The following is a 12945-nucleotide window of genomic DNA, read 5'->3' as shown; positions in this document are numbered from 1 at the left end:
GGGCTGTGCGAGGGGGCCTCCCCCCTCCTCCATCTGCTGGGATATTTTTTTTTTTAAGTCCACAAATGACAATGGCAATAAGGGCATGTGAAATCCAGGGAGACTGAATGGGACTGAAAAGCTGCCCCCCACCCCCAGCCATGTGCACTGGAGGTGTTGGGCTTAGAAAATAACAGGTAAGAACTTTTTTTTTTTTTTTTTTTTTTGCTTGCTTGCTTGCTTTCCAGGAGCTCTTAATGCCCGAAGCACGCCCAGAATAAAAGGGGGGAGCGGAGAGAGGCCGATGTGCCCTTCAGTGCCTCCTCCATCCTGCCCTGGGAGGCGGCCGAGCAGAGGCGCTCCCCCGGCCTGGGGGCGCTTCCCACCTGGCCCCGGCGGGGCCGCGGGGAGGGGGGCAGCAGCCGAGCCCATATTGGATGTGCTTTCTCCCCCCCGCCCCCAGCCACGGGCTCGGATTGTAATGATTTATCCCTCCAACCCCTCTGGGCAGGCGCTGCCGGAGACGCTGGGATGTCCTGCCTCGTGCAATACTAGACACTGATCGCCGGCCTCCACCAGACCCGTCCGCCTCCCGGATCCGGCACTGCCTTTTTTGGGGGGGGACGAGGGGGGGGAGAGGAGAGAGAGAGAAAATGAAGGAGGACGCGGCTGCAGGGTTGCATTGATCGCTGCCCCCCTCGCCCATCCCCCCAGCACAAAACCCAGCCGGGCTCCGCTTGCACCGGGACCTCCTCTCCTCGCCTCGCCTCGCCTGGCAGCGCCGCGGCGGATGCATTTTTCATGAGCCCGAGGTGAACAGGTGCAGGCGGCGGGGCCGGGAGCGGCAGGATGGAGAGCGGCGAGCGGGACATGTACCGCCACTTCCAGGACTGGTGCCTGCGGACCTACGGGGACTCGGGCAAGACCAAGACGGTGACCCGCAAGAAATATGAGCGCATCGTGCAGCTCCTGAATGGCTCCGAGTCCAGCTCCACGGATAACGCCAAATTCAAGTTCTGGGTCAAATCGAAAGGCTTCCAGCTCGGCGGCCCGGACGACGGCGGCGCCAAGCAAGTGCTGTACGTGCCGGTCAAGACCACGGTGAGTAGAGGCGCCCGCCTTGTTCCCCGCGTGCTGGGGCCCGCCCGCCGCGCCGCGCCGCGCCGCTCCTTGCTCCGCTCTCCCCCGGCTGCATTGCCCTTCCTTCCTTCCCCCGCGGGCCGGGGTCCGGCCTGGGCTATTGTCCCGTCCCCTCCATCGTAGGCAGGCCAGGCCAGGCGTGGGCTTGCAGCTGCACCTTCTTGCTCCTAGACGATCCCGATCGATCCAGCCCGCTGTCTCCTTATTGGCACGAAGCCCGCGGTGGCGCTGGGCGTTTATTTGGGGGGGGGTTTCCCCAAGGCTCTCTTATTGTTAGCCCGCAGACGCAGAGAAAATTGTGCCTCGATGCCTCTGGAGCGGTGCCGCGGTGCGAAAAGGAAGCGAGCAGAGGAGGATCAACAAAGAGAGCTAGGCTGCCATACAAGCGAATGGGAGATTTGTGTTCCCCTGCCTGGGATTGCGCGAGTCTCAGAGCCATAAAGCTTAAACTCAGGCGATGCGATCCAGTAGCGTTGCAGCCCTTAGCAGAGGCTGCAGCTGAATCGCTTAGATGCGGGGCTAACAGCGGAAGAGCTATTATGCTTGGTGGTGGCAGGAGAATTTCCTATTTAAGAAGATGGGAACTATTGGCTACAAGTAGGTTTGCATCTTGAACTCGTTAATATGTCATTTTCCCCTCTCTTCCCCACCCCCCCCTTTAAATACTGCTACCTCATCCGAGGTGAGGTGTTTAAGATGACATGGACAGAAATGTCTAGTGTTTATTTGGGGCTCTAAGGAGGGGAAATGTGGGCAATCCTGTATTTCTGAGGGACAATATTTTTTTTCTCTTGCATCAAAACCTCATTCTGATCTAATGAAATACAATCCTGGCTGGCACAATAAAGAAGGTTTTTTTTCTAGAAAAGTATCCTAGGTTTAATTATGGCATATGCTCCTAGGGAAAATCTAGAAATTCTGTTCATGCATCTGCTTTGGGAAATAATAAGCTGGTACCCCAAATGCATTGATTTATATTTGTCCCCTTCCAATCATTGCTGCCTGTTGTCAAGAAGTATAGATGTGGAATTAATTTTTAAGGTATATAAAAATATGAAAATTGAAAGTGAAAGAGAATGTGCTCAGAGCAGTGTTTATGTTCCCTCCCACTGCTTTTATTCACAAAGGGTTCTAGGTCTACCTATTGGTCTGGTTTAGGCATATTACTGTTCAATAGCAGGTTGTTAATCTTTGATCCTAGAATTTATTATAGAGCAAACATATTTGGGAAAGAAGTTTGAAAATAAAGCCTAGATCAAAATCTTAGCTAAGACTGAAATATGATTTTTAGTTTGATGGACTGCTTATTCTTCCACTTACTGGAACACTATATTTTGAATAGTTTAAGAAGCAAGATATCTTCATTCTTAAGGGTTTCCTTTCCAGAACAAGTTCATAACTGCAAGCTAATTCCTATATTTTGTGGTAAAACTTAAATTAGCTGATAGACTTCTGAAAATGAAGAGCTGTTCAGGGCCTTTCAAAGACCTTTCATGATAGCACCATCTAGCACATTTTCTATCATTTTACTAGGCCATGAGGGCTTCATTTTCTTGCCCCCCCCCTTTTTCTTTTAGCAGATCCCTGTGTCTGGTGGTACTCTCATGTTTATTTGCTAGAAATATTATTTAAGTGTTGGTATGCATAGTGGCATTACCTTTGTTTTGATTTGGAACCCTATGACTATGTGCATGCTTGTATATTTAGCTACCTATTTCTAGGGATTATAAAAACCAAAGAGGTCCCATAACAAAAGCAGGAGCAGAAAATGACCATGATACTATTTCTAAGTATTCTAAAAATATGTATACATTATTTTGATTTACTAAATATAAAATATTAAGGAACAGGCCCTGCAGTCTTAGATCAGGTAAAACTTCCAGGTAACTTCTATTTGCCTGAGTATTTTGGTCCCCCAAATCTGCTTTTCACTGTAAACAAGAACTGAATAAACACAGAATTCAGGTATAACTAGCAGCTACTACAAACAAATGACCCCCCATATGCACACTTAAACACATTTAACCAACTTCATGCTCCATTCTTAGAAGGAAGCAATGTTATCAAGCACATCTTTAGAGTGGCATCTATCTAAGATAATAGTTTGTATAGACTATGTGCTGAATAATCCAAAGAGTATTGTTGTATGTCTTATTTGTAGAATCTCCATCCCATTGACTGAATAGGTCTAAAATTTGATCCTGTAATGTCAAATGATATTTTAGGCACAGCAAGCCAAGGTTTTCAGGTGGCAACCTTGAGTGTTACTGTGCATCTGTGAGAAGCCCATCCTCTCATTCATTTAATCAAATCCAGATAACATTTTGAAGGGTTTATTCATTTATGAGCATTCAGGGCTATGCCTGTTGTCTTGCACCATTTTTGTGTCAGTGTTGCCACAAACTTGATCTTATCCTGCCCATAGAGAAAGCCACAACTGAATATCAAAACTTAGAAGAATTAAAACAAACAAACAAAAGTTTGCATCACTGATCTCTCCATAGGTGCAAGCAATTTCAATGCAAAATGAATTGCCATTGGTAATTCTGGCCAGCACTAGTCTCTCTGAATTCATAACGTGGATGAAATTGCAGTTTTAACTCCAGAGTCCTAAGCTGGTAAAAAATAAGCAAATAATGTTTGACTACTTTGTTAGGAATTCTCTCTTTGACGCTTCAAGGTTTGTTGCTCATCTTTGCTGTCAGCCAGAGAGATTTGCTCCTGATGGTGCTGTAATCCACTGCTGCTGGTAATTAGACATCATTACTGCTGCGTTAAAGGGAAAGAGAGAAGGGGAGAGGACAGGCTGGGGCTAATTAACTACTTGATTCTAATGAAAGAAGGAGAGACTGATAGCAACTGGGAGGTTGCACCGGAACAGACTAGACATACAACACAGACTTAATTGAAGCAAGGGTATCTTGCAGGTTTATAGTAGCTGAGTTTTGGTCCACTTCTCATATTCCATGGACAGTGAGATACTTGCTAGGTTTTGTTCTATTTTTCTGTTACTACTTTGGCGAGCACTTTGAAATCCCAGGACTGCTTTAAATATCAACTTAAACATGTAGGCAAGGAGAATATATATGTAGATATGTGTAGGCTTAATCTATTTTGCTGCCTTGGTTTCTTCAAGAGCAACAGGAACGAATCAATCTCTGAATGTTCACATCCCTCTGTGGCCTAGGAGATGCACTTTTGGTCACCAAGCAACAGCATCCTGCAAAACAGCCATTTTAGGTCCAGAGTGGGATGACACTGAGTGAAGTATTTGCATATATGGTCCAGTGAACATCCCACTTCTGCCACTTTTCACATTGCTGCCATTCTCATCGGATGTTCTTTCATTAAGCCCAAACTGCACTTCATAAGAATAGTGAAATGATGCTTAACTTAGACACATTACATAAAAATGTTAAACTGAGAAATATGCCAAATGGCTGACAATAATTGGTATAAACTTTTAAAGGTTGCGACCCAAAATCACTCATGCGTACAAACAGCATTACTAATATAGTATCTATATAAATGATTTTTGTGATGGGTTTCCTTGTGGTCTGTCAAGTTGCTTAGCTAAAATTAGTGCCTGATGAATAATTTGAGAACATGGAACAAAAAAATTATTAGTGTGATTCATAGGCAAAAATGGGCAACCTAAAATCTGCCTGAGTTTAGATACTGTTGTCTAAACTGAGATAATGTCCATGTCATATCAGAACTCCATGTTCCAGGTAGCAATCTTTTGTCTAAAAATAAGTGGCCCAATGTACAGACTATATACTATGCATAAATCTACAGGAACAGAAACACTCATGGCAGATTCTTCTATCCATTACAACCATGTAAATCTGATTTAACTCTGTGGACTAGAATGGAGGTACTTTTGTATAAATGACATCACTATCTGCCCCTATGTATGAATTTTCCTGTATCTCCTCATATTTTCCCTACTTGGGAACATAAAACCAATCTTTAAAAAGCAAAACTGTTAGCTTTGGTTAGAACCTTTGATCTTGGTCCTTCAGGAAGGTCTGGTAGTATGCTGATTTCCATTAGCAGAATAATGGAGCTTTCTGATTACAGGATTGAGGACCTTTAAGGGTTAGTAGATTTAGCAGAATTGGTTGTATCCCCACATATTCCTTGTTCTGCTATTGAAGAGCTAGATCAGAGTGAAAATTTGGTTATAAGAATTTCGTTCATTTCACTTTAAGGGATGTGCATTTGATTATGAACGCTAACATATAAGAAGTGCATTAAAGATAGTTTAGATATTAAAAGTGGAGATGTTATTATTATCATGTGGTTTTGAATTACTTTCGTTCTTGTGACCTGTTTATAGCAATTTGAAAATGTGAAGCGTTGCTTTAGTACCTTTTGCTTTATTTTGTAGCAGTCAGGATCACAGATGAACAACAGTTTGGAAAATGTATGTTGGTAGCTCTGTAAGCTGATGAACTGCCAGCATACAATAGGAGTAAGTACCTTGTAAAGGTGAAACAATATCATTATTAGAGTGATATTGAGGGTTGGCTATAATTTATCCGAAAGTATGCTTCTGCAGCAGTTCAGTTCTGTTAAGCACTCCCCTCATCACTCAAGAGCCCTCCTTAATCCCCAGTACCCTACAGCATCTTGTTTATTCTGCCTATCCTTCACATCTCTGTCAGACCTTCAAAGATCCATCTCTTCTCAGTTCCCATTCCCTATTTACCTTGCCTCCTTTTCTAATGGGCTCTGTGAGGAGTGAGGCTAGTAAGTCAGATGAACCCTGTGAAAAACCAGGCATAACTAATGGATCAAAACTGCATAGGTGGCTACTCTTGGCTGTAGATGGGTTAGATTTCCATTAATAGTGTTATGCAATTTATTTTTTTAAAAATGTTTTTATTAAACCTGTTGTTTTTGTGCATGTATGATATTCTAGATTTTTCAGTAAGTGTTTGTTTAGCTTGAGATACTTCTAGAAACGTGAGAGAGCCCACTTTTTGGAAAAGGGAGCATTTTTAAGTACTGCTTTTGTAAACTAGAAACTATTGTGTATTAACATTACTTAGAAAGTACGGTTGGTTTGAAGAGTCAGTGCACCAGATTTAGAGACTAAAGTAAATCATGAAACCTTAAGCAGGGATTTTAATTTTATTTTCAGCGCAACGTTGCCTCTATACAACTAAATACTTGATGCCTCCATTTCATACACATATACATAAATGTACACACACAAAACAAAAAGCAAACCAATATGTACATTAGCATAATTAAATACCTTATCTCAATGAAGAGCAGGTTTAAAAGTCCAAGTCCACAATTAATGTGCTTGGTTCTCATTTTTCTCCAACAACTTCTAGAAGTAAACTTCAAAAAATAAGTTTCCAGTTTAACTTGTGAAAACCTTGTAACTTTGTGGGGAGGATTATAGAGATAATGGGCTTGATTCTCTTGAATCAAGAGAATCTGCTGTGATAACCTGTAGTAAGTGGTGTTACATTGATGAAAAATGACGCAATACAGTGGACAATGAAGTTGAGATGCTTTCTGTAATATAAATTTGTTTCAAAGGGACCAAGTGCTTCTTTAGCTTGATAAAGGTATTCCCTGAAGATTGTTGAGTTATAAGAGGATATTTAGAGAGAGCTTAGTGATTAGAAGGAGGCTGGTATGAGCTGTACAAATTTAATACTTGGAGGAATCATAATTCTCAGGGAGTTGCCCACTATGGAGGACCTGTTATAGAGCATAGGCAACAGGGAAGAAACCTCCTGCTGAAGGAGGAGCTAGTGATTCAAATTTTATTTTATCTTGGACAGCCTAAAACTGGCAGAAGCCCCAAAATCTTGAGTTTAGGCTTGTCTCAGAACAGAGGCTGCAGCTAGCTGTGTGGTTGGCCTAAAGACACAGTTCTTTGGGTCCAGACCAGGGTGCAGATGTTACTGATTAAAGACCAACTCTTAAACAGGTCCACTAAAGTGAATGCCCAGGTAAGCTTACCACAAGGAATGGGGTTGAGCATCCTGATGCATATTAAATTGTCATTTTTTGTCTAATGAATGGAAATCTTTCCTATTTATCTTGGTATGAGTTTTATGGATATTTATGTGGCCTTCTGGCCACTAAAGGGAAAATTTTGTAAACTGTATAACTAGTCGATTGAACATGTATATTCAAAGAGACTAATGATAGTTCCTAAAAATGAAGTGTAGCATTTGAACCACTGACATGTACTTGGGGATGTGTCAATATAAGAGACTAGCTGTAGTGGACATTTGAGTTAATAAATATGATAGATGATAGAGTTAACCTTAAGCAAAGGCTGTTTTCAGAAATAAATGTACAGTATGGACTTGGAGTGGTAATTTTTATTAAATGACCTACTTGAGCTTGGGATGAAACTCATTCAACCACTTCCACTTGAGGCTGTAATTAAGCTTCTCTCAGGAATGATGGGCTAGAATTTTACCACTAAGGTCACTGTATCTGAAAGTTTTGTAAGCTGTTGCCTAAAACTCTGATTTAGCAGGAGATCCTCAATATTATTATGCTTTGGCTTGACTTAAAATTCAGAGTAAGTGATTTGAATCATTTTCACTACAGCCTGAAGTACAATTTCTATGCAATTGAAATAAGTAAGCACTGTCAGTCACAACCTTCTGGCTGTATCCTATGTGGGACTGTCCACAGGATGTCACTGAGTGACTTGGGCAGAAAGTTTGCAATGTAGCCCTTCCTCAAAGCAGATGTTTCTCCACTTTTGATTAAAAGCAGTACATGGTATTTTCACCTAAACTTTTCTTCTGCATAATCACTGTGATGGCATTTTTGGTTGGTGCTAATACCAAAATACTATTTAACTATTACAATTTAAGAAGAAAAGAAGAAACAAGAGCAGAACTGTAAAAAGAATGGCAAACGTTAGGGGTGGTAAATTAATCCAGAAGAAAAAGGATTTGTAGAGGACAATGTGGAGCCTTTTACCTGGTGACTTGATAACAAAGGTCACTGGAGGGTGTGTGAGCATATGCATTTATGATGCATAGCTTGCTCCTTACAAGATGCAACAAGGGGGCACATATCTACAAGATACTCTTACTGTGGAGTTGCTTAATTTGCTCCACAATAAATATCTCAGCTTCATGTATCTGGCCCCATTAGGCCACAGATAACTAATAAACTCCTCAGTTGGCTAGTACTTGTAAATACACTTCAGAGCATGTCTAGATGCTGACCCAGCTGGCTGGGGCACAGGGGTGCTTCAGTGCAGGGGCTGCCTGCCAGCTAGCCCCATACTGGTGCACCCTTGTACCTCAGCCAGTCCCTATGCAGCGCGATGAGCCAGGTCAGAGCAGGCCTGGCTGACAGGCTGACCCCTGGCACCACCTACCAGCTGGGGCTGCTTTGACCCAGCTCAACACGCTGTGGTACCTGGCACACATGCAGACATGGCGCCCAGGAGCAGTAAACTCTGGCACCATATATGTAATGCTTATTTGCTGTATGTTAATGGTAGTTCTTCACTTGGCTTTACTTGTTCAACCATATTGACTTTTTTGGACATGTAACTGAGAGGTGAGTTTGATGCAGGGTAAACTTTTCAAGGGTTAAATGTGCATTAAAAAAGTAATATGGGTCCACTTAAAATAATACATTGTTCCTTCTTAACTGCCTCTCAGTACAGCAGAATCCAATATTATTCTCTCCACATCTTTCTGGATGGTGAATTTGGGGCCAAGAGGGTGATTAAAATAGTGGGATTTAAAAGATTGCTTTGCCTCTATTCCTGTCTGTTTAAACAAAGCTTTTTTATCCCAAAAAAGGGAGAAATCCCTCCTTAAACAGAAGATAATGAGCTGAATATTTTATAATGTTAAAGTTAAAACAAACAAATAAAAAAAGAATCAAACTAGAATTCCAATGGATTTTATTACCAATTTTATTGGTAACTGTGGATTTTTCTTTTTTCTGTTTTAACTTTTCATGCACTTTGGGCTGTGCTGTTATCTGCCTATATGATTTTAAAAATGATTTAATAAATTAGCAATTATTACCATCCATCACAGTTTGAAAATAGGAAAATAAAATAGGGTGAATCTGTCCAGGTAAAATATTAACTCATTTGTCTTTTATGAAATGCATTTCATAGGGCCAGAGTGATCTGGAGTATAGCATATAGAAAAACTAAGGAAGTAAAACAGGAAGACATGGGAAGGAAATGAGTTTGGGAATTGGAAGCTGCTTGTAAGCATCCAGCCAGTAAAATTCACTCTGGACAGGGACAGCATCCTGCACCCAATTTTGAGGCATATGCACATTTTTGGTTGTGCTTAGACCTTATATTGGAATCCTATGCAGAGGTGAAAGTCACCCGTTGGCATTCTTACCACAAACAGATCAACTATATCAGTGAGTGATGTTGGTTGATTGGATTCTAAATAAGGTCCATACACATTAATCTTAATATAATCACATACAGAACTTAATGTAACTATAACTCACCTGCCTACCTTGCAATAAGATACTCCAGTGAAACAGGCTATTGTCTAGTGCATAAAGGGACAAAAAGTTTTTGATTTCATGTAGGACTCTGAAGGCAAAACTAACCATCGCCTCTGATGTTGCACAAGCTTATGCCATTCTTAAATTAGGCCCTTATTCTTTGGTTATAATATGCTCTAACAAAATGCAATTGTCTCAGCCTAGCACAGTATAGTCATAAATTGTTACTTTTTAGTGTGACCCTGTGTTTTGATTGGTTAAGAGTGCCTGAGTTGGAGAATGTTTGATTGACTTCTGTCCTTTGAACTCTACAGCCATTTTTAATGTGCTTCAATATGTATATCTCCATCCTCTTTCCTTCCCAGCTAGATTCTCCTGACATTGTTTTTTTCTCAGTTACCCTGTCTTTACTTTAAAAGTTTTCTTTTCTCCCACTTTTACAACTTCCACCTTGGCAGCTTTGATTGTGGAGAACTCAGATCCTCTATCTCTTTAAAATGACTTTAAATGAGAAGAATACTACTTCTAAATAAAACTGGAAAAGTGGGAGAAGGAGAGCTTCAAAATAAGTAAAATACAAATGCATTTACTTCTCCAGACCAGTGATCTCCAGACTTTTTTGATCGCGCACCCCATCAGTAAAAAATTTTTGAGCATGCACCCCCAATATATGTATATTTGTATAAATATAAATAGAAGTTCTAATATTTTCTTTCCGTACCCTAATGGATCATCTTGCGCACCCCACTTTGGAAACCACTGCTCTTGACTACAGATTCAACCTTCCTTGGACAGCAGGGTCAGCAAAGTGTGCCATGAGTTGAATGGTACAGAAGAATAACTAGTGCAAATTTCTTAACAATGAGTTAAAACAAGGAAGGATTTCCTTTTTAATGTGGCCTAACTATATCCTAGACTACTGAACTTCAGCCTCAAACTTTATAAAGGCCAGCATACCTAGAAAGAGGGAACAACCTGAAAGAACCAACTACCTAACCTTTAGAACAGGTTGGAATATGGAAGTGGGAAGGAAGATCATAATTTTCTTTTCCTAAAAAGGTTTGTTTCAATGAAAGCTTTCCCTGCAAGCTATGCATGCTGCTCTTATTTCTAAGTTCTGTTTGTTTTTTAACATGTAGTTGTAGTGTTAATTATTTTAATCATTATTACAATACCTATTATGGTAGCCTGTTAGTTAACTAGAATACATTTGTTGCTAGATACTGAAAGGTTTCTATCTTTACACACACACGCACAGGTCAGGTATACTTTGCAGTTTATATCTGAACATATTCAGTCTGATAATAGCATTAATGTTTATTTGATATGTGTGGTACTACACATTGTCTTCAGTTCTTGTTATTTTTGCTTTTGCTACTGCAGTTTGTTATATACTAAAAGGTAAAGAAATTAGTTTTTTTTCCTTACACGGCCTGACTTGTAGGCCTTGAAGCCTGCTGCTTTTAATTTTGAATTCCAACTCAATGGCAAGTGCCAAGATTCAAATGCATATCATCTATGGGCAGTAGGATCAGTGTGCTTGTGTAACATTAGTTAGCTGAACTGCTGAGCTGGCTGCATTTTAATGTTTTTAATCTTTGCTTGGAAGGCATATTATTTTGGTGAGTAACCAAATGCAGTCTAAGTTGTACACAGAAGAGGAGATGTACAAGTGGGCTTCTAAATCCAGGTTCCTGTAAGATGAAATAAAAAAATGCTTAACTGGAAAATCTATTGGGTTCAATCCACACCAGCCATCTGGACCAATATTTTATCTGTCTTATTTATCTAAACAAAACTTGGACACTATATGAGTAGAAGTATGTTAAGCTTAGTTGAAATAATTTGTATGATAATCTTTTCAAATGCCCAAGGCTAGACTCAGTGATTTTAGCAATCACTGAATAATATTACCATTGTAATCTGGGCTTTACCGTTTTAGGACCTATATAAAGTCGAGTCAAGGATCAGTTTTCTCCACACACTATTCAGCATCTATATTTCATTATTGGAAAAGCTAATTGGACAGCATGGCCTAAAGTATCAGCAGTAGACAAGCAATACTCTGCATCTAATTTTGTAAAAAATAAACAGCACTATCTTCCAGTGTAATACTTGGCCCCATCCATACCTAGATTAAAAAGCAACTTGCACACACACAGGCCCTGGCTCTATTGGTAATAAAATTGAGATTCCAATGACAACACAACTTATGAGCAATACATATATTTCATAGCAGGATCTGTGCCATGTTAGTTAATGGCTATGGGAACATTTAGGATGTTCCTAATTGTTGTAGGCTCCATTTTTTGCATTACCTCAGGCTTTTGCATTTAGTGTCATGAGTCTTCTCTATTGGCTTTTGCTGTCCTTCAGAACAGAGATCAGTCCTGCAGGTTCTTCTATAAAGTCCCATTATCTACATCTGGTTAGCACAAACACAACTGGAGGGTAGGGCAAACTTGAATTTTGAGCCAGAACATTACCTACCAAAACAGTGCAGTATTGAACTGCACAGGGCAGATGACTGAATCTTGAGCCAGAAAATTTCTTTCTGTCTAATAGAATAGCATAGTAACGAACTTGACAGGTTTTTTTCCAGGGGGGGGTGTGGGTGTGTGTGTGTGTGTGTGAACAACGTGGTATTGAACCTTATGCGAACCACTGAATTTTGAGCCAGAAAATTTCTCTAATAGAATAGTGCATTATTGAACCTTGCAGGTTTCTCATACCTATGTATCTCTTTCTCTTTTACCGATGTATCTGTCAGACTAGCACAGGATTGAACTGTGGAGGGCAAAGCCCTGAATTTCGAGCCAGAAAATTTCTGTCTGTCTGTCTGTTTGATAGGACAGTGCGGTGCTGAACCTCTCCCTCGGAAGAGCACGAGATTGAAACTCGTGGGTTGGTGTGTCCTCTGTCTGTCTGTCGGAATAGCATGGTATCCAACCTCACCTCAGTATAGTGTAATATTGAAGCCAGCAGATTTCTCTCTGTCTCTCCTGTATCTCATAGGCTAGCAAAATATTTAACCTTTCAAGTTTCTCTCGGAATAGCACCGTATTGAACCTTGCAGGTTTCCTGCCTGTCTGAACAGCGCCTGTGGGACCGCCTCGGCCTGTCACAGCCGCGCTGGCCTGGCCCCGGCAGTTCTCTCGTGTCTGTCTGACACCACAGCGCAGCATCGGTCTCGGGGCCGCGTAGGCCGAGCCCCTCGCTGGTCCTAGCCCGGGAGCCGGGCGCTGCCCGTGCACCTGGCGCGGGGCCGGGCGGGGGCCATACGCCGGCCCCGGGGGACCCGGCGAGACAAAGGCGGAGGTAGGGGGGGCTGCGGCA

At 41.4% G+C, this 12945-nt stretch overlaps 1 protein-coding gene across 3 annotated transcripts in view; it reads left to right on the top strand.

Annotated features, from left to right (window-relative positions):
* The first annotated feature begins 10 nt into the window (after positions 1-10).
* Positions 11-12945, top strand: part of NOL4 (nucleolar protein 4) — a 365842-nt gene continuing 352907 nt past the window's right edge. The window contains exons 1-2 of one of the 3 annotated variants that reach the window (XM_019526816.1): positions 11-176; positions 491-1080. In XM_019526816.1, coding sequence (XP_019382361.1) covers positions 829-1080 — 252 coding nt within the window. In that variant the 5' untranslated portion in view covers positions 11-176; positions 491-828. Of the gene's footprint in view, positions 1081-1150; positions 1717-12945 lie in introns of those variants that run through there. The other 2 variants (XM_019526826.1, XM_019526832.1) reach the window with 2 other exon arrangements.

Source organism: Gavialis gangeticus, unplaced genomic scaffold (assembly GCF_001723915.1).
Source record: "Gavialis gangeticus isolate Ggan-Ray unplaced genomic scaffold, GavGan_comp1, whole genome shotgun sequence".
NCBI classification, from domain to species: domain Eukaryota; kingdom Metazoa; phylum Chordata; order Crocodylia; family Gavialidae; genus Gavialis; species Gavialis gangeticus.
The sequence above is the reverse complement of the archived record's forward strand: the minus strand, read 5'-3'. Positions and strand labels throughout refer to the sequence as shown.